Here is a 20,230-nt window from a genome sequence, read left to right as displayed (position 1 = left end):
TTATCTTTATCTGGAAATTTCTGCCTCTGGAGAGACACCTAGGAGAGTATTTCATGTTTTGCTATTCATCAGCTCAGACTGAGGAAAGAGCTTTTAGGCATAAAGGGGAGGGGAGATGGCACAATAATGTCATTATCAGGATTTCCACAAGCCTCCCTCCCCGAGTGCCTGTAATACTATCTGTTTGCCACAGCCTCTTGGTACATTTACAGCAAAATGAATAGTAATTAAACACATGCTAACCATTACTGCCTTACGTTCAAGGTTATTCTATTTTCCTCACTAAGTTATTCCCAGTCAAAGGAACTGAAATGCAAAGCCACCAGAAGGCAAAATCATAGTTCTTACCAACATTTCTTTGTGAGGAGACGTCAGAGTGCAAAACAAGAAGTGCTACAGTATTGTGAAGATATCCAAACTCACGTGCTTGTGCTGAACTCCACCTGCGATTCTGGTTAAGACAAAAGAGACGTTTCATTAACTGTTTATCAGCTGGTTTAGTTCTGCTAAGCTAAAGCAAAGCAACATCCTTAACGGTCCATCACCACGTTCTAATACTTGGAAGCTGGTGAAAACTTTGTTATTATCAGAAACATGATGCTCACTTCTGCCAAAATGGCTATTTCCATGCTAACTACGCATAGGCAGACTAACACTTGCATGAGGTTTGCAGAATAATCCAAGGATTAGCCTATCCTACCACCTGGAAAGCATTTATTCCTAATTTAAGCATCATAAACCCATGGAAATGACAAACCACAGCACAACACATGCTACATAAACTTTACCTGATTACTCTGCCGGTTGGGGCCAAGGAGGAAGTTGATCATGTGCCTCAAAGCAGAGTGTCTGAGAAGAAGACTGCTAGCCCTTATACCCTGCTGTATGGACAATAAGAAGCAGTTACATTCCTGTGTAGCTCGAGAATTAGGGCTCTGGGGAACAAGAGTAAATTGCATGGGCTAAACACTGCATTTTCCACTCTAAGAAATGAAATAGATTATCATACAGATCAGCAAGTCACATCTTTGAAAAGCTGTCTCATTATATAGAGCACATTGCATAAAGTGCATAAGAATCAGTATATGCAAAATAAACGTTACATTAAAAAGGAAAAAGAACAGGGGAATAGAGAGAAGCCATACTGGGGTAAACAGTCCTGTCTACTTGGTTGTTCTGCCTCCTATAGGACAAAACCCATTAACACTAGATTTCAATGCCTATGCAGATCCTGGAAAGGACATCTTGAATTAGTACACTGCTGGTATATTTTTGTGTGATTTTATTCTAATCTAGTGTTTAAAGCCATTTCCTTTTCAAAAAAGAATAAAAAGAGAATACTAAAATTCTGGAAGAGTTTCACTGGGCTGCTTAAACCTTCTACGAATATGGATGACTAACTGCTTTGCTCTTGCCCTTTAAAATTAAAATAGCATGAAAATGAATGGTTTCTTACCTTCTGTACAAAGTTATTGAATAGCAAAAAGTACTGAGCACAGTTTTTACAGTTTTCAGGTACATCTTTATCCAGCAGAGCAAGTAGCACCTCCAGTAATTGATGCAGAGTTTTTAACTGTGGAAAAGAAATGATTAATTTGAATGTAAAGAGTTGTCCAAGCCCTCACTGACAACCCATAGGCACGCACCAGAACACAGGTAACACTTGAGCTCTCATCATACAAATTATTTGGTTCAGGAATCCCAAGGGAAATAGGTAAATCTCTAACACTCTACAAATGACATCTACAAATGATGGCTTCCCTAGAATATTAAGATCAGCAAAATGGAACAAAACTGCACTTCCCAAACTTACTTGCCAAGATTTTCTAATAGAAAATTAAACCTTTAAAAACAATCCTACTTATGAGATAACTCAGTTTTTCTGCTGCTATAGGCTTCTAAGGGAGGAAGGAGAACTGGTTAAAAATCAAGCTGATTTCTGGAATCAGAAAGATAATAAATCTTGAGAAAACACCTTTTCCAAACTATCACAAGAATGTGTGATATCAGTTTATAAGACAAGCTGAAATCAGGCAGAACTGCTTAAGTAATACTTTGAACTTAAATTCTGAGAATGACAGCAGCATGTTACCACCTAGGACAGGAATAGACAAGCATTAACATATTCAAGAAATGAAGATCAAGAAAGCATGGTCAAGACAAGAGCCTTTCACCATGGCATTTACGAATCATGCAGCACTGTCTGCAAACACAGTAAGAGCCATGAGGTAGAGACAACCAGCAGGATCACTGGTGATGAGGTGACACTGACCTTCTCCTGATAAAGCAAGGCACTGTCGAGGGTTTTTTCAAGGATAGTGGCTACAGCAACTCGCACCTCCCTCACACTGCATTCCAGGAGGAAAGTTCTGGAAGATAAAAGGCGAAGCTGCAAAGAGAACTGGAATCAACGTGTACACACGGTTACTACGATTAAATGCCCTGATTGTCATTTTAAAAAGGATAACAGCCCACATATGTCTTGTACTGTACTTCTGTGGATAAGCCTCAAGTTATTTTCCTGCCCTTCTGCTTGTCACTAGTGAGTTCTATAATATTCCTTCATATTTATTTATCCAAGTAACAAAAAGGCTATCACAGGACCCTGTCTTTCAGTGCAACTTCTATGATAGAATTTTCTTTACATTGGCACACCTCTAAGTATATCAGATCTTCAACAATTTGTCTTCAGTGTTTTCAAGACACCTATTAGCTGATCTTGGGCTTGGTGAGACAAAACTACTTCCAGTTTATCTGAGCTTTGTCAGTTAAGTATTTAACTTACCCCGAACACTTTCACCATGTTCTTTCCTATCACTTCCAGGAGTGACTAGACATAAACTATACTAGACATAAACACACTCCACTGAATAAAACATCTGCATCCTCCTCCACATAATGCTGCACTATTTTATTAGGTTTTCAGTTACTCAGAAAGCTGCACAACCAGAGAAAACAGTAGAAATAAACCCCTAAGTAATTATTTAGAGTGACATTTAAAGAATGCACACAGACAACTCTGTGGGAATACGTCAGTATAGGCCAGATCATGTTATAAGGAAGCTTTATCCATACATGAGACAAACCACAGAAGACAGAACTAACAGTACTTACTTTACAAGCTCCCGGCCCTCTGGCCCAACGAAATATTCAACTAACCACTGACAAGCATCAATGCTTTTGGAGAGCAGTGCATCTATGGTGGCAATCCATTCTTCTGTATCAGCCCTTGAACAAAAGAGGGATAACTGTCAGAAACGAAAGGAAAAAAGCCCTCCAAAACTGAAGCCATGTTTCTTGATTGCCAGATAGAAAGAATTTTTACGTTACTTGAACGTGCATTTGATGGCTTAAGACAAAAACATTTAGGGAAGTATTTGGGAACAGCTTGCTGCCTTTAAATCCATTAAAGCCTTTCCATGCCCAATCCACTACCACCAAAAGAACAGACAGCTGGGAGAGTGAGCAAACTGTCAGGTTATACATGACCCTCTTTCCTCTCTCGGACCTCTTTGTGATGGGATTCCAATGCAATGCAGAAATCACAGAATCATAGAATCCTAGAATGGTTTGGGTTGGAGAGGACCTTAAAATCACCCAGTTCCAACCCCCTCCCATGGGCAGGGACACCTCCCACTAGACCAGGCTGCTCAAGGCTCTGTCCAACCTGACCTTGAACACTGCCAGGGATGGAGCGTTCACAACTTACCTGAGCAAATGCATTGTGACTTCTGTAAATGCTTATGCTACCCTCAGTATTTCAAGATGCTGCAGGTACAAGAAGCATAAAAACCTCATAGTCTGTTATTACAGTACAAGAACAAGAGCTTACCTGAGTTTCTTCTTGGTTCGGAGATAGGTTTGGAAGAGGAACTGGACTGCCAGCTGTAAGCTCACCTTTGCCATGCACGGATAATAAGGATGCTTTACCTTAGTCTGAAAGAAATGTCAAGTTTACTTTAGCAGAAGTATGCCTGCAGCACAAACACTGTCTCTCACACACATCAACGTGTTCTACTGAAGTAATTGACTTCATTTGGAGAAACAAACCAAAGCATTTTTCTGTGCTAAAAACAGTCTCCAGTGCTGACTGTGCTAGTTAACAAATACGCTAAAACAGGAACAAGCTAGATCTGTGGATTTAATAAAGTTAATAAATGCAGGTTTATTTATTACTCCACCTAGAAGAACTTAATTAGCAAATGGTATTTCCTATGTAAGTCTATCAACTTTGAGGTGACTAACACCAACTTTTGGATTTTCCATACAGTGAGGAATTTCTGTCTCTAGAGCTCAGCCTGCATCATCAAAAAAGGTGCATGCTATTTGGTAATTTTTACTATGTCACAATGTTTCTCCCACTACTAGAACAGGAGGCTGGAGTCTGCTTTGAGACAGATGCTGCTAGCAGCATGAAGAATTACTGGAGATAATGAATTGTTCAGCTGGAAAAGCAAAACCACGTCAATCTTTCTCTTCCAGTTTTTCTGGTTGTGACCCAGATAGCTGCTGTGGCCCTTTTACCCAACATATTCTGAATACTCTTAAGATGAAAATCTAGGTACTTACAGCATTCAGTGAAGCTAATGACAGCACAAAACTGAAGTAGTCACTACTGTATACATCTCTATTTTTCATAAATTTCAAGTTTTCATCTCTCACCATCTGTAAAAGAAGACAAAAAAGCCTAAAATGCTGCCAAAGTACATTTCTCTAACTAAAATTGCATATTTTATGTAAATACGTGTGGTGTTTAAAAACCAGTGTCAGACCTATCCTGTTCATGTTCTGAATCACTGCTTCGGTGGAGGGGAAAATACATATAGGAGACTTACAAGATTTGTATATCCAAGGATACTACAAAACATAAGAGAACAGATGAGTGCCTTAATAAGCATTTGGCCATTAAGGGAAAAGAAAAAGCAAGAAGTTGCTGATAAGTTCCATTTTTTGCTGGCTTTTAATGAAAGAGCCGAGAACATCCTTCAAACCTGAAAGGCTTACTTAGCAAATTTACATGTGCAGAGCAAGGAGCCACGGTGTAATTATAAGCTGCATCCACAATAATATATTCAAATGATATTAATATTTGTCATTTTTCAAAAGAGACTTTGCTGAAGGACTCTCAATAAATCTGAGCCAAGTTCTGTTTACTGTAATAACACAATGCTAGATACAAGAATACCTAAAGTAGTTATTAATGCCTGATACAGCCCTACTGGAGTGCTATACATAGCCAGCAGTTTATTGTGACAGTGTATGAGATGTAGGCTCTCTTGTGTATGTGCAGATCAGCAGGATTGTGTGTGGTTCTGAAAGCCAAGTATATGCAAGACTGTCCCCTCTCCTGTATGGACCAGAGCTTCAGGCCTGCTGACCGAGATGCTCCTCTTATGACAGAGAATACTCAGGCCCTACCGTTCTCTCACTGCTTTGCCGATGCCATCACACCTCTGTTTTCAGTCCTGACTTGCAAGGTTGCCTTCAATATCTGTGTTTTCCCCTTTGAGATCATATTCAGTATTACACAAACTAACAGACATGAACAGAATTGAAGCTGGTTTTTGTTTCTCTTCCTTCTCCTCCACTTTCTACATTCTCGTTAACTCAAGAACCTGAGGATGACTGTAATTTGCCATCAACTCCATTACTGCTCAAGTGTACTTCAAATGAAGCATCTTCTCTGCTCTTATCTCTCCCTGCTTGCATGCTGACTGCTGCTATATCTCATGTTTGAATAATTTGCCTGCAGTTTCTTCAAAGCAAAGAATGATGGCTCAGTTTTATAAGAAGGGACTGCAAAACTTAACAATAACCTACCACTGAGCAGCTTATTAATAACTATGTGAAAACCTGAATTCTTTCCTAGCTTTGCTTGCAATGGAATTACTTCAAGGCCACCTTCTAAGTTCCTGTGCTCCTCTTACTACTGTGCTTAAATTTCCTAGCAGCAGGATTCAGTTGCCACTTGCAACTGATATATCTACCTGATATATCCGCACAGGCATTTTCTCTACAAAAAGCCCTTTTTTCTCTCCTTTTCGAACCAGCTTGGTCAAGATGGAGAGGCGGTCACTGTTGGGCCTATGGGGTCGAGGTGATGACTGGGGTGAGATTTCTGGTGAAGATGGAGCAGATCTGAAATATAGACAAGCTCAGAGTGAATAATAAAATCCTATGGCAAACCTACAGTTCAAGTTTAAAGTGCCAGTACAGCCAGTGTAACCTTAAGGCAAATATAGATGAGTCTAAACACTTCTTGAGGCTGTCAGCTTGAATGTCTTCACTGCAATAGTGACAGCAGCATGGAAAAGGAAATTATAAAGGCAAAAAAATGCTATTCATTAAGCAGCTTAAAAACCAAAACAACAGAAGGGTCAGTATACTCCTTTGTTGAACAGGAACTCTCAATTTCTTAGGCTAAATATAAGAGAAACCTTCACAGACACAAGAAGAACTTACAATGAGAGGTCCTCAGCTTCCTGACGCACAACACTCACTCGGCTTTTCTTTGGTAAGACTGGAGAGTTCTGGTCAGACACTCTCTGGTAAAAGAGCATATAGGCATTCCAGTAGCGCCGACGCACATCGGGGTATGGGTTAGCTGGTGGGAGAAAAGGCATTCAATGAAGGCCTTTGAAGGCTTAGTACCTTTTTCATTCCTATGGGGAAGTGAAACTGGGTGTGCAAGTAGTGTATATTGTGGCACTACAAGGCTGTTTGTCAGATCAAAACACCAGTCTATGTTAACAAATAACAGAAACCTGAATTAAAAAGTATTTTTTGCAAAAAGCAGACGTATTTTTTGAAGATAATTGTCAGAATTATGAAACAAATTAATACTGGTGGAGAAGTATTTGGAATTAATTCCTTAAAGCGCTGAGAAGTTTAGCTATATGATGCCACACCATGTTCTATGCACCATCATTTTCACTAATCTAAAAGAAAGCCTTTTTGGGTTTTTTTAGACACAAAGTACCATTTTACTTCTGAATCTCCTCTGCCACCAAGTCTACAAAGTGCTGAACAACAGTGAACATGGTTCAATCAATATTAAGCTGTATACAAGCTGTTATGGCCTTCAGTAAAGAGAAGACTTGGGGAAAAAAAACTACTTCATAAAGACTATTAGACAAAGCAACTCAAACTAGATACAATGAACTGAGCTCTACCTCTATTGAGAACCTGTATGAAACATAAAGCTACTGTAAAACAATCTGTAGTACTGCTTACATTGATCATAGACTTTAGGTCTATACTCTCCACCAAAACATTCATACTCCAGGGTTTCATCAGTTAAATCAAATTCTTCAACAACGGTGTCATTAAATTTATACCACTTTCCTTTTCCACAGCCCCTGTGATTCAAACAGAACAGAAACACAGAAACAAAGTCACTTGATTGTCTAGTAAAAAAACAAACCACCTTGGATACCCCAGAACTGACAAACCTGAACCCACATTTACTTTAACAGTTAATAGAAAGCTTAGTTCAATCAATATCAAAGTTGCATTAAACAAATAAGTGTGATTAAAAATAGAAGCGCATCACCTGCAACTATGTGTCACAGGAAGCCCTCAAACTGCAATACAAGGTACATGAGAATTGCTGAGACTTTTAGAATATGGTGTCCCATATCATTGTGCTAGCAACACTCACGATACTCGGTATTAAGAAAGGGAAGAGGGATTCCCATACAGCTCTGAATGGCTCACTATACCTTCCCAAAACAAGTAGTCTTTAGACCACTTTCAACACCCCCAAGCAAATCTTCTTGTTCATTACCTCCTGTCCTTTATAAAGGAGTAGTAGTGCCCTGCATGTGCCTGGCCACTGTGAACAATCACACCAACAAGCTCATAGTTTTCTGTAGGGGCAACTTTCTTCCTTGGGGAGCCTCCGCCTCCTTGATCTGTGTTTCTACCATTGTCTCCCACTTCCGAGGACGAGTCCTGGCGAGCCATCCCTGACACAGTGTAAGGTTCCATGTTCAGCATCCAGGGAAACTGTTGAAAGAGATTATTTCAGATTAACTCAGAGATCACATCAGGTACATGCTTAGTGGAACCTCAAGAGAATTGTATTACTACTTCCCAAACTGGGAACTTCAAATAAAAACAGGGTGCTTCAACTTTTCATTGTTATGACACAGAAAGTAAATGTATTTATGGTTTATGGAGGTTTTTGATCTTGCTTTCTGAAAGGACCCCAAGGATGCTGCAGAGAAGGAAATATCTAAGGAAAACTACTTGTTTTCTGCAGCATGATCATGTTTTAAGTGTACTCAAAATCCCTGTATCAAAAATGTGGGCAAAAGAAAAGAATGAACAGGAAGAGTGAGAGTCCACTCCACAAAGCAGCAGGGGTGTGCCATAAGAAATGTTTTCTTACCCTTATTTGCTCATCATATTTAATAGAACGTCCACTCTCCCAGTCAAAGCCAAATCTCATCAGATGAATCACCAACAGGCTAGGTAAGACCTTAATGCACGTGCGCTTCACTGTAGTTCTCTTAAAAAGAAAAGAAGATATCATCTCTATCTATATAGACAGCTCAAACATTCTGAAGTGCTCTTTTACAGATGCACCATTCCAGCCATCTGGAATGAATGTTCAACACAGCCATCAGAGGCAGGGTGACCATAGGATGACTGTAATACCTACAGGCAAAATATGAGTCCAGGTATTACAGTTGGTGCAGTGGGCTGGTATGTTACAGAACATTTTACCACCATGCAATCCCCCTCAATGTTCAGTCCACAACATGAGTTACAGGGAAGAAAGAAAGCTGTCTGCATGCAGTTAACGTTCTCATTATGTCTTCAACATGAAAGAGTAAGCAGGGCCTAAGCATGGGTTCTGTGCTGAAGAAAATACCATGCTACAGCTGAATCTTCTTTCACATACACAAAGAACTAATACCTTTTCTTTGCACTTTTCACAGTAGTATGCATTGCTTCCTTCCAGAACCTCTCCTCTAACAAACTGATCCAATGATATTTCCAGACTTTGACATGAAGTCACACCTAGGTTGAGAGCCATGAAGGCTTCCTCGCGCTCATACCTAAATTCAAGCAGAAAAACAGTCAAGGCATTGACAGAGCAGAACTCAAATTAACAAGACTTATGCTTAGGAAAGAATACTGCATTTGCCCCATAGCTATCAACAAGATGCTATTTTGGCCTACTTATTTTAATAGTTATAGGAACACATTACTTTGTAACTAACGCACTGAATTTAACGTTACCTGTGAGGACAGTCCTTGCAGATCTTCTGATCAGAAAAGATCCCTTGAAAAGTATTCTTAAATATTTGGTCTCTTCCTATTTTCTGTCGGAGATGTAAAGTTAGATGTCAGTTGGATGTATTGCAGGGAAAGACCAAGAAAGCAATAGGAATTTTAAACTTGTGAATACTATGGGTACTAGTTAAATGGCTCTCTGCCTTCTTTTCTGAAGGACAACGGAGAAAGAGAGGAAAAGTACTAAGGAGATGCATATAAACAAGGAAAGAAATCCCTGAGGATTTTACCTTGAGGTACTCATCCATTTGATCTATAAGACTGGTGAAGAACTCATAAGCATCCTGTTGCTCTCTCACGTATAGTTCCTTATTCCACATCTTGAAAATCTATATGAAGTATAAGTATATATATGAAAAGGTGGTTCCTCCATATACATATCACTGAAAAAAGTGATTTTTTTTAAGAAAGTTATTATTAAATGTTTTGACTTTTTGAAGTAGAACTTATACCTAGATATCCTACAATGAGAAAAGGATGAATAAATAACTCATGTGGAATGCTACATAACCTAAAGAAGAAGACATCATACCTTCCAGAAGTTCTCAGGTACATAATACTGTAGCTTGCTTTCCATCAAATGACCAAAAAGAGATTGAACTTGATAGAACACATTGTCATCTGGATTGTCTGTATCATCATCTATGGAAAGGAAAGCCTGGGAGGAAATAAATAACCTTATGAAGTTGGTTCTTGGCAAAATTGTTGTTCTGTGTCATAACTTAAAGTAACAACTTGTAATTTATGTCTTTATCATGTGTATATATTTATGCACACATACATACACAGTTTTGGGTTTATTTAAACAAATCATTTATAAATGGTGCTAAATTGAACTTGCAGTTCAGGCGACATTCACTCCAAAACAAGGACTTTAATGGCTGTTGAACCAGTTACCTCTGGAAGACCTGGCTGCATATATAGCTGCTGGAAAACGGCATTCATGTAACAAGTAGCACCACCATTCTTCAGGCCCACAAATCCTGAAATGGAACGACTATCCACTGGTGGAAGATACTAGAATGACAAACAGTTTTTGTTCCAGTAAGTTATAAAAAGCAAGAGACTCCAACAACATACTATAGCTTTTATAATCACCATCATATAAGCTGTTAAGAGCAGTTTAATGGAAAACCAGGAATATAAATTCTGAAAGACTGCACACTATATTTGGTGTTTTAATTATTTAACATTTGCACAAAACTCTTAAAAATAGCTTAAAACAGGCTCACTGTTTCAGAGGAAGATCGCATGGGTCTGCATTTAATCTAATCTGTGTTTTGTCATCTTAAACTGAAGACCATGGAAATGTCATGAATGCACTAGTTAAGTGGATCATACACAGTACTCCAACCCATGCTAACACACATCAAAAAAGGCTTCTTGCTTACATCAAACTCCTTGGTAAGTGCAGGGTCACACTGGTGATGCATAGAAAGCAGCTCTTTTGTAATAAGCTGGAGATTGGAAGGTGAGCTATCAGCCAGCATTACTAACACTTCATAAGCAGCTAATCGACTATCTGCTGTGCTGCACCTAAAAAGAAAACCACATTTGAGATCTATTTTGTAGATGACTCAATTATTTCTAATTCCAGAAAGCCACATTACTCAGAACAAGTGACAATTAATGTTCAAAAGGAACACTTCAAATGATAGAACACTCCTGAGAGACTGCAGAGTGCTATTTTTTCTTTCTTGGGGAAGGGGAATGGGGAAGAATCAAATCACAAGAGCAGCACTAGGAACATTCCTTTAAATAAGCCTCCCTTACTGACATGGAGACACTTGTTTACATTCAGTAGCAAGGAAGAGTAGATGCCCTAAAGACACAGAACTGGTTGTACATTGAAGGAGACAGACAGATACTCTCTATCACTGTAACACTGATACAGACATAATGACTTATTTACAGGGATACAAGCTTTGAAAGAGCTAGACCAGACAACTTGCTAAAAGAGATGACCTCAGACCTAACCTGCACTTCAAGCAGCATGAAACAGGTCTACTTAGCTCTTTTTTGTGCATCAAACATTCTAGCCCTTTCTTCTTAGAGCCAAAGAAAAGGCTTTATTTACTCTAAGCAAACAAAAGAGCATGCTTGAGATTAACTGCAATGGAGCAAAGCTGGAGCAAAACACTAAGGTGTAGCAAGTCCCATTCAGTTCAGGGGTTGCTAAATGCTCCACTGGAATCTTCTTTAGGGTACGTGGAAAGGCAGTGTGAATATGCCTGATCCAACTTGAACACCAACTAGTCAGTGTAATGCAAGCAACCCAGCTGCAGCTGCACAAAACTGCACATGAGCTAATTTACCCACCCCTTCAGATACTGTATGGCAATAACAGAAGGCAAGTGTGACAGGAAAGAGAAAGCCCACTCTTCTTCCCACCCTCATTTGATTTATTCTGGACTATTATCAGCTATGTCAGGTGCAAGGAGACTTGCTTGGCATTAGCTTTTTGCAGAACACATTTCTTTTGAAGGGAAAAAGAAAACAGTGGAACTTCTGAGATTCTCATTTACAAGGGGCTTGGACAGTTAATTTCCTGCTCATGCTCCAATTTAGGCAACTTCCCAAGTGAGGATGAGCTAAAGGAGTACTCTTTGAAGCTAGTGCTCAGTTGTGCTTGCAGTTCATCACTGATGTCTTAACAGTACACAGACTCTGGTAGTACAGAAAAGCAAAGATTTTGGGTCACACAAAACTTATTAAAATGCTATTTGTACACTTATGTAGGAAATGTAGAGAACTAGAGAAACACTCCAACACTGGTATTAAATCCTAGCATCTGTAGCCCCAGTGCAATATTTGCATTCGTGAGAACAAAACCCAACATGAAGAAAAACCAAACAGTTTTTACTTTGGATGGAAGTCTTGCTGGCTGATTGCAGCACTGCCTGCTGGAGAATGGCTATTGAGAATGATCCTGGATGCTCGGAAGAGGAAATCATCCAACAATGGCTTAATCAAAGATGAACCTGTAACACAGTAACCCACACATACTGTTAAATACTTGTATTATCACTGCAAATGTCAAAAGGTGTTCTGTAACAGCAAAATCACTTAATAGCACCGTATCAACAACAGAAAGATCCAAATATTTCATCAGATGTCAAAGGTACAAAAAAGGTACTGCCAAAACTACTCCTTAAAGCTCTGCATCATTTCTACTGACGTGTTACGTCTTCACACAACACTGTCTACTATAGTCATCAGTCAGTGCTGATGCAGAATTCACACTAGTCACTTTAGATTAAAAAGGAACACTTACCAACCATTTCCTTTTCTGCCCCACAGAGTGAAAGAAGAGTCTTGATGAGCCTCAAGTGTCCTGCTAACAGGATGTTATCAGCTTCACTGGTCTCACACTCAGCTGTACGGTTGGGTTCGAAGTTGTCTAGCCAGGTGATCTCATCTTCTAACATGGCAGCTGGGCTTATCTTTAGCTGTTCCATTTCTGATGCTGCAAGAGGAAGAGAAAAGAAAAAATCAACAGCTCTTTAAATGCAGAATACAAAGTATTTCAAGCAGTTTGGTAATGGTCTCGTTCGCCCCACAATGTGTACAAAGTGTAACTTCCACAAAGGAACTCAGTTCACTTTCCAAAAGGACTGAGCTGCCTTACTGTATCACAATGCAAGAACAGTCCATGACAGGCATTAACACAGGGCAGCCAGCACACTGGCAGGTCACACTGAGTTCGGGGTGTCGTTATCCCTCTGCAAAGGCAATTCTATATCTTGTCTACAGAAAGAAGACAAGTTTGGAAGCTGCCATTAGAATGACACGTGTGCCTGTACATACTTACATGTGAGGTCATCCAGTAACTGACATCTCAGGTCAAAATATTCTGTACACTGGGACAGAAGTCTGAAACAGGTACAAACAGAAGAAAGGCTTAATTTAAAAGAAGAAACTTCTTTCTAAGCAGTTGCCTTTAAGGCCTGTGTGCTCTGTCCATCTAATCCAGACTATCATAGCTATCTAGGTATGCTTCTGCATATGCTTTATGCTGCAGCTTTAAAACGGTTCCTTCCCAACAGCTACTTCTGAATGTGAAGAATAACATTTAATCCTGATTTCTTCCTTTACCTCTTAACAATTTTAGTTAATTATCTTATGATGATAAAACAGGTTTTAACTTCTCAGTTACTCCTCCATTCAGATTCCTTCGGAAACTGCTGTTTAAAATTACTGCTAAATTCCGCAACCTTTGGCTGATCAGGGACAAGTTAACAGGACTGACACCTACAGGCTTTAAAGGTGCAATGGGTAACATAAAGAAGAAGAAAACAGGTGAAGTCATGAGTCCAGACACCACTGAAAAGACCAGATCCTTTAGGACTGGTTTCTGATCTGGACCTATGAATACTATCAAATAAATTCAGTGTTACTGTCATACATCCCATTGCCACTATGTCTCAGGAAGGATGTAAGGGTGCTAGGGAGGGACTCTTCATTAGGGACTGTAGTGATAGGACAAGGGGTAATGGTTTAAAACTTAAACAGGGGAAGTTTAGATTGGATATAAGGAGGAAATTCTTTCCTCTTAGGGTGGTGAGGCACTGGAATGGGTTGCCCAGGGAGGTTGTGAATGCTCCATCCCTGGCAGTGTTCAAGACCAGGCTGGACAGAGTCTTTGGTGACATGGTTTAGTGCGAGGTGTCCCTGCCCATGGCAGAGGGATTGGAACTGGATGATCTTAAGGTCCTTTCCAATCCTAACTATTCTATGATGCTATGATTCTACTCCAGCCAGGTTCTGACTGCCATGACCACACCTGAGAAAGAGCAGGCCAGTTTAATTTGGTAAGTCAAATAAGCTGAACTGTAAGAATTCATCAAGGAAGAGTTGTACCTTGAGAATTCATCTTTACTTCCCTTCAATTTACATTCTTCCAAAACTATGTGGGCTGTGAAGGGATGTCTACTTTCAGCAGACTTGCAAAACCTTAATCCCTTGTACCTCAGAGTTCCCAAAGCATTCCTTACTTAAAAAGTTGACTGATTTGCTTCCTCAATAAATAAGCATTTGTCTTACCTCTGATTGATTCCTCTCATGATGCTGGTTGGTGACCAAAGAGGCAGCTGGGCACCAAGAACAACACTCAGGAGAAACTGGTTTGGCTTTTGTACATCTGGGTGAGCTGATGTATCTGTCTGACTAAGGGTGTACAATTGGTCACAGGCAACACGACGAATCTGAAACAGTGTCAAACATCAGCAGCTGCTCAAAGGTTGCAAAAAATACACTTATGTTTTGGTAGAGACATTGAAAAGCTTGTGTAAACCAGACTATGAGCTTTGCAGCCAGGGCTTCTCTATAGGGATTTAGGAATCTCCTTTCATCCCTGAGCTAAAAGCTCTGATGCTTTATTAAACACAGATTATAAATTCGGATAAGGACAAAAAGATGCAAAGACTTCATGTAAAATAGATGAGATCCAATGAAATAAAGTAAGCATGACTTGAAATCTCTAGATTTTAAAATATTCAGAATAATCTTACATCAGAAAGAATGAATTTTAAGAGGGTTCCAGCATTTGGAAGAACTTTTCAGAAGTTTAGAGAAGTCCATTAAAACTTACCCAAATCTTTTGGGATGAAAAGTTACTTGAACTTTTCCTAAAGTTTTACAGAATTTGCCTTACTAAATCGAGAGTATTTTTAAGACTGCACAGTCCTGGGTACCCCATAGATTAAACAAGCCTAAGGAATGTAGTACTTCAGCATTTGCTATCAACACATCACTAGATACTGAAAATACTAACAGTAATACAAAGCTTATTCATTCAAATACAGAAACCTTTGCCAGTGCCTGTTATGAACAATTTCATCTTCAGGCCACACTAAATGATCAAAGTTTAAACATTTCAGAAGCGTAACAAGAAGCTTTCAGACCCTCACCTCAGCACTTGGTGATCCCAGCAGTATGTCAATGATGAAATCAGCAACACAAGGCAAATTGTAAAAAGATCCTGGAACAGAAATAATTTAAATAACTTAAAATATTTAAATAATTAAAAATAAGCCAGATACAATCTTACATTAATACACTACGGCACCCAGAGGACATCACCCCCATTGACACTGAAAAGCAGTAATGGCTATTTGGGTATTTCCCCATCTCTTCCCTCTGGCACCATATTAGAACAGCACTTTCCTTCACCTTTCACCACCACCAGTATCTACAATTCCTGTCCACAAAGGTTCAAGTACTAAGCATTAGCTATGCAAACAGCAGCAATTACATACTTCAAAGCCAGTGCAAATATTTACATACTGGCAGTTAAGTCAGCTTTCCCAAAACATGCTTTGCTCCATGCCACTTATCCTTCAGTCCTGTAAAGAAATTCCTGTGTTTTTTAATGAGGTTTTGTGTTTTTAACCTGTCTCAGCTTACAAAGCCAGAAGTTTCTCATGATTTTTTTGTACTTGTCTGTCTTCAAAAGCCTCCCCCCTTTACTTATATTCCAAATAGTGAGTAATCCAATTCTATTTCATACCTAGCTGCTGACTGCGTAGCTGAAGGCAGGTTACTAAGAGGGACAAGGCTTCTCCAGCAATCAGTGCATCTTTGGTGGATACGGACTGCTGTCGCACACAGATACCAGCATGCAGTGCAGTTGGCTCTCCTTCACTTCCTGAACTGCAATTACTTCCTGCATTAAGAGATGAATAAGTGCTGTATTCCATTACATTCTTCAGATGTTCTCAGCTTCTGGTCAGTTCTCTGCAATTTCAAAAACTCCTCCAAATGCAGTATGAATGTACAGCATTTTGTTCAGATTTGTGTTATTCAACCATATAATACCCTGAATCGGAAGGGACCCAAGAGAATCACCAAGTCCAACTCCAACAAATTCAGCTTCAATTAAACATAAGCCAAACGCTCTCTTTAGGTTGGTTTAGAGACACAGTTAACTTACCTGAGCTGCTAAGTCTATTTCGAATCCCAGCCGGAAACAAACTGTTGCTCTCTTTTATTGGCTGACTACTACCCACAAGATCCAGTCGCCCTGCAGCTGCAGCCCAAGAGAGCCTCATGAAGCAAGCCACTGTGGAAGTGAAATCGTTCACCTCCATAGTCTGAAGGAACAAGAAACAGCAGTTATTTCTACAATCAATATTCAATAGCCTTTATTAATCACAAGGATAAGAGGAATGTATCTTCTGAATCACGTCAAATTTGGATTTGTTTTCCCCCCTCTTTTCTAAGCAGGCTCAAGGACACAAGAGTCTTTTTGTTTGCAAGGAGAGATTAGTATTGCTGCCTTAATAGGAAGTTGTTAAAGTTCTTCACTAGGGTAGGTATCCTTTTCACCTATCTGGAGTTAGGCATGCTGATTTCAATCACATAGATCCATCTGGGAACAATCACATAGATTCATCTGGGAAGCGCTGCCCAAGAACCTAACATAGCATGTTCTTTACATGAACTATGAAGTTTCTATACATGCCTATAAAGGAGAAAATAGCATTTTCCTAAGGTATTGAAAGTAAGAATTTCATTTCTCCCCCAGGGTACCATCAAGCTCATTAAAAATTAACTTTGTTATTCAAAACAAAAAACTTGCCCGAAATTTGGAATTCAAAGAAACATGGACTATAAACCACAAATTCAAACAGGAACTTTCTTCCTATTCACAGAAAATTACTAAGACCTTAGAGTTAAGCATGACTAAAAATAAATCACAAGTAAGATTTATGTGTAGATCCACTTCTGGGGTACTGCTTCCCTTTGTACTGCCAAAATGATTCCTGATTCCTATGTTAAATTCTGGATCCAGGACTGGGGTAAGAGACTGATAGTCAGGATTTTCAGAAGGTTTTAAATGGAGCCTGGGAAAGAACCTGTGTAAAAGGTGGAGTTTTGATGAAAAATCCAAGAGTTATAGAGCTGTCACTGGAGACGACACTGCTACATGACCACAAATCATCAAACACTTCCTTACTTGTATGGCAACTCTTGCTGCTGGTATGATTTCTTCTACCCTAATGGAGGATCTATCAGACACAGAGAGCTGTCGGTAGGATGACTTCTCGGGTGTTCCACAAATGGACATCTGCCTACTTGCTTGTCGGCTGACATTACGGAAGGGGCGTGAGGACAATGCTTCTACCCCATCTTTAATGAAATCCTCATCCAGTAAGGTAGGCATTGTCTGGCCAACAAGCAAGAACCTACATTCACAGAGCAAAAACATCAGGCTTGTTTTGGAATGTCCACAGCAAGTGAATGAAACAGAACTCAAAGTACCAATTAATCTTAAATATTACAAGCTGCACTTTAAAAGCCAAGAAAGCAGCACTTTCGCTAATGAAAAGCAATTACATACCTTGCAAGTTGCAGGCAGATGGAATAGACTCCCTGTCTTGTTTCATAGTCTACTTCTGATGGGATGGAATCTCTCTGCATCACATTCACCACCAAACTTAAAAACAAATCAATAAAACAGACTCCATTTAGAAGTATTTTACATTAGGAGAGAGCTGCAATTAATTTCTCCCTGCCCTCCCCTCCTCCTATTCAGTCAGCTGGGTGCCAGTCAGAACTTCCAATTCGGCATCTTTGGAGGCTAACATCCCCATTTTCCCCTCTTACATAGAATCATAGAATAGTTAGGGTTGGAAAGGACCTTAAGATCATCCAGTTCCAACCCCCCTTGCCATGGGCAGGGACACCTCACACTAAACCATGTCACCCAAGGCTCTGTCCAACCTGGCCTTGAACACTGCCAGGGATGGAGCATTCATGGCTTCCTTGGGCAACCCATTCCAGTGCCTCACCAACCTCACAGTAAAGAACTTCTTCCTTATATCCAATCTAAACTTCCCCCGTTTAAATTTTAACCCATTACCCCTTGTCCTGTCACTACAGTCGCTAAAGAAGAGTCCCTCCCCAGCATCCTTACAGGCCCCCTTCAGATACTGGAAGGCTGCTCTGAGGTCTCCACGCAGCCTTCTCTTCTCCAGGCTGAACAGCCCCAACTTTCTCAGCCCGTCTCCATACAGGAGGTGCTCCAGTCCCCTGATCATCCTCGTGGCCTCCTCTGGACTTGTTCCAACAGTTCCATGTCCTTTTTATGTTGAGGACACCAGAACTGCACACAATGCTCCAGGTGAGGTCTCACAAGAGCAGAGTAAAGGGGCAGGATCACCTCCTTTGACCTGTTGGTCACACTCCTTTTGATGCAGCCCAGGATACGGTTGGCTTTCTGGGCTGCAAGCTTCTATCTACAGATAGAAGCTTTCTGTTCCTGCTGGAAAAAGCTTCAGGATCTATGGGATGCCAGGAAGGGGGGATGGATGGAATTACTAAAAGCAACAAACACCTGATAAATCTGACACAAGCGCAAGCAGTACTGTAGGTATTCCAAACCACTCACAGTGTGCCTCAACTGTTATCTGAAGGGTCTGAATTTTGAAGACTGTAAAATTTAATCTGGTTCCTACTGCAGTGTCTATGCTTTGACCGCTTAAAATGTCCACTAGGATCTCTGCAGGTCATAGTACAATGTACACACTTGCAAAGTTGAACCGAAGCACTTAAATGCTAACTGTCCAAACATCAACTACTTTATTAAAAGCTACACTTCACAAGCTTATCTGTGAAGCCTAACTTTATTCTGGGGTTTAACAACATGTACTATGCAGTAGCTTTACAGACACTGAATAATGAAAACTATCAGCTTTGGGTGAATTTCTTTTTCTCTGAAGAAGCCTACAGGCATACTCGTGTGCTACAGTGTGGAAAGCAGAAACCACATGGAACTGGTAACTAAATGAAGTGTCAGAAATTGAGTCAAGATTTTGCCATCTAACCTCAACCCTCCTGCTCTGAGGAAGTTTTCACAGAAAGACTTGGCACAGTTTCTTGCCATTTCATCATCTGCAGTTGGCATCAGCTTGGAGCTCAGTACCTAGAATAAATGAATAAATAAGCATACATACACTCCCCCCCTTCAGCATTCTTAATCTGCTGAAGGTTAAAAGCGTAACAGGAAAAAATCCACTACAAATGAAGCGATTAACAATGCACTTATGTGAAGCTGCAGTCAGTAAAGAGAAATCACATTGAAATATTCAGGAGAACTATGACTATTACAGATATTTACTCTGTATTAAATGGCACTGTTTTTCTCATTGCAGTTTACTCATTAAGGGAAAGCATGAAGTGCATAATCTAGTACATGAAACACCTTCAGTCTCAGTCCGGCCTGAATCTCCTTAGGAGCCCAAATGCTTCCTAGGCTTTCACTTGACAGTACCCCACAGAACACCCTACAGATGGCTTACTCAGTGCTCTGAAAACTGCTCTTACTGTTTGTTTTTTCTTTGGTAAAACATGGTTCAGGTATTCTATGGACCTTATCACCACTGTATCATCCCTCCTGGTTTAAGTTAGCACTAAACTTCACACAATGCAATTACATGCAGAAACATGGCCATAAGGAAGTCTGTGGTCTCTGTGGGCCACATTTCATGCACAATTATTATCAGTTTCACTTCATTTTACATCAAAACCCCTTAAAACATTACCCAAACAACTCCCCAGTCCCTCCCAAACCCCCAGAAGATCCCCAGAACTTAGTTACTTTCTTGAGAACTCTTTGGCATGTACAGCCAACAGTGCTGCATGTAGGAAAACAAAACACATCTTTTCCAGGTTCACAGGTCAGAAGAATGGCTTACAGAGTTCCACACACGAAATCTTATCACAGCACTGTATGCTGCAACCCTGAACATCTGCACCATTTAATTTTCATCTCTTTCATGTGCTCTGCAAATTTCCTGTGCACACTTTTTCAGACAGCAGTTCAAACTGGTTCCCATATTTCCAATAGATCACCAGCAGAGGGGATAAGAAAAGCACAACCTCCTTTTCCTCACAGGAATCATCTTCCAATTGGCTTAAATGGACT

General features: G+C 40.0%; 1 protein-coding gene across 2 annotated transcripts in view; it reads right to left on the bottom strand.

Annotated features, from left to right (window-relative positions):
- The window catches only part of USP24 (ubiquitin specific peptidase 24), a 66,929-nt gene that overhangs the window by 8,909 nt on the left and 37,790 nt on the right, over positions 1 to 20,230 (bottom strand). For both annotated transcript variants that reach the window (XM_061451215.1, XM_061451216.1), the window contains 28 exons: positions 19,131 to 19,228; positions 17,645 to 17,740; positions 17,261 to 17,489; positions 16,235 to 16,394; positions 15,812 to 15,967; positions 15,213 to 15,283; positions 14,347 to 14,507; positions 13,115 to 13,176; positions 12,578 to 12,769; positions 12,167 to 12,284; positions 10,695 to 10,839; positions 10,201 to 10,320; positions 9,836 to 9,961; positions 9,534 to 9,632; positions 9,250 to 9,332; positions 8,924 to 9,065; positions 8,393 to 8,512; positions 7,787 to 8,007; positions 7,234 to 7,358; positions 6,463 to 6,604; positions 5,988 to 6,138; positions 4,570 to 4,665; positions 3,833 to 3,936; positions 3,115 to 3,228; positions 2,273 to 2,369; positions 1,457 to 1,573; positions 789 to 881; positions 349 to 451 (listed from right to left, as the gene is read on the bottom strand). In XM_061451215.1, coding sequence (XP_061307199.1) covers positions 349 to 451; positions 789 to 881; positions 1,457 to 1,573; positions 2,273 to 2,369; positions 3,115 to 3,228; positions 3,833 to 3,936; positions 4,570 to 4,665; positions 5,988 to 6,138; positions 6,463 to 6,604; positions 7,234 to 7,358; positions 7,787 to 8,007; positions 8,393 to 8,512; positions 8,924 to 9,065; positions 9,250 to 9,332; positions 9,534 to 9,632; positions 9,836 to 9,961; positions 10,201 to 10,320; positions 10,695 to 10,839; positions 12,167 to 12,284; positions 12,578 to 12,769; positions 13,115 to 13,176; positions 14,347 to 14,507; positions 15,213 to 15,283; positions 15,812 to 15,967; positions 16,235 to 16,394; positions 17,261 to 17,489; positions 17,645 to 17,740; positions 19,131 to 19,228 — 3,541 coding nt within the window. The remainder of the gene's footprint in view (positions 1 to 348; positions 452 to 788; positions 882 to 1,456; positions 1,574 to 2,272; positions 2,370 to 3,114; positions 3,229 to 3,832; positions 3,937 to 4,569; positions 4,666 to 5,987; positions 6,139 to 6,462; positions 6,605 to 7,233; positions 7,359 to 7,786; positions 8,008 to 8,392; positions 8,513 to 8,923; positions 9,066 to 9,249; positions 9,333 to 9,533; positions 9,633 to 9,835; positions 9,962 to 10,200; positions 10,321 to 10,694; positions 10,840 to 12,166; positions 12,285 to 12,577; positions 12,770 to 13,114; positions 13,177 to 14,346; positions 14,508 to 15,212; positions 15,284 to 15,811; positions 15,968 to 16,234; positions 16,395 to 17,260; positions 17,490 to 17,644; positions 17,741 to 19,130; positions 19,229 to 20,230) is intronic.

The sequence above is a fragment of the Pezoporus flaviventris genome, unplaced genomic scaffold, assembly GCF_033815535.1.
Source record: "Pezoporus flaviventris isolate CSIRO_AGI_PZ_B2104156 unplaced genomic scaffold, CSIRO_AGI_Pfla_v1 ptg000013l, whole genome shotgun sequence".
Taxonomy (NCBI): domain Eukaryota; kingdom Metazoa; phylum Chordata; class Aves; order Psittaciformes; family Psittacidae; genus Pezoporus; species Pezoporus flaviventris.
This window is presented reverse-complemented; position numbering and strand designations above follow the sequence as displayed.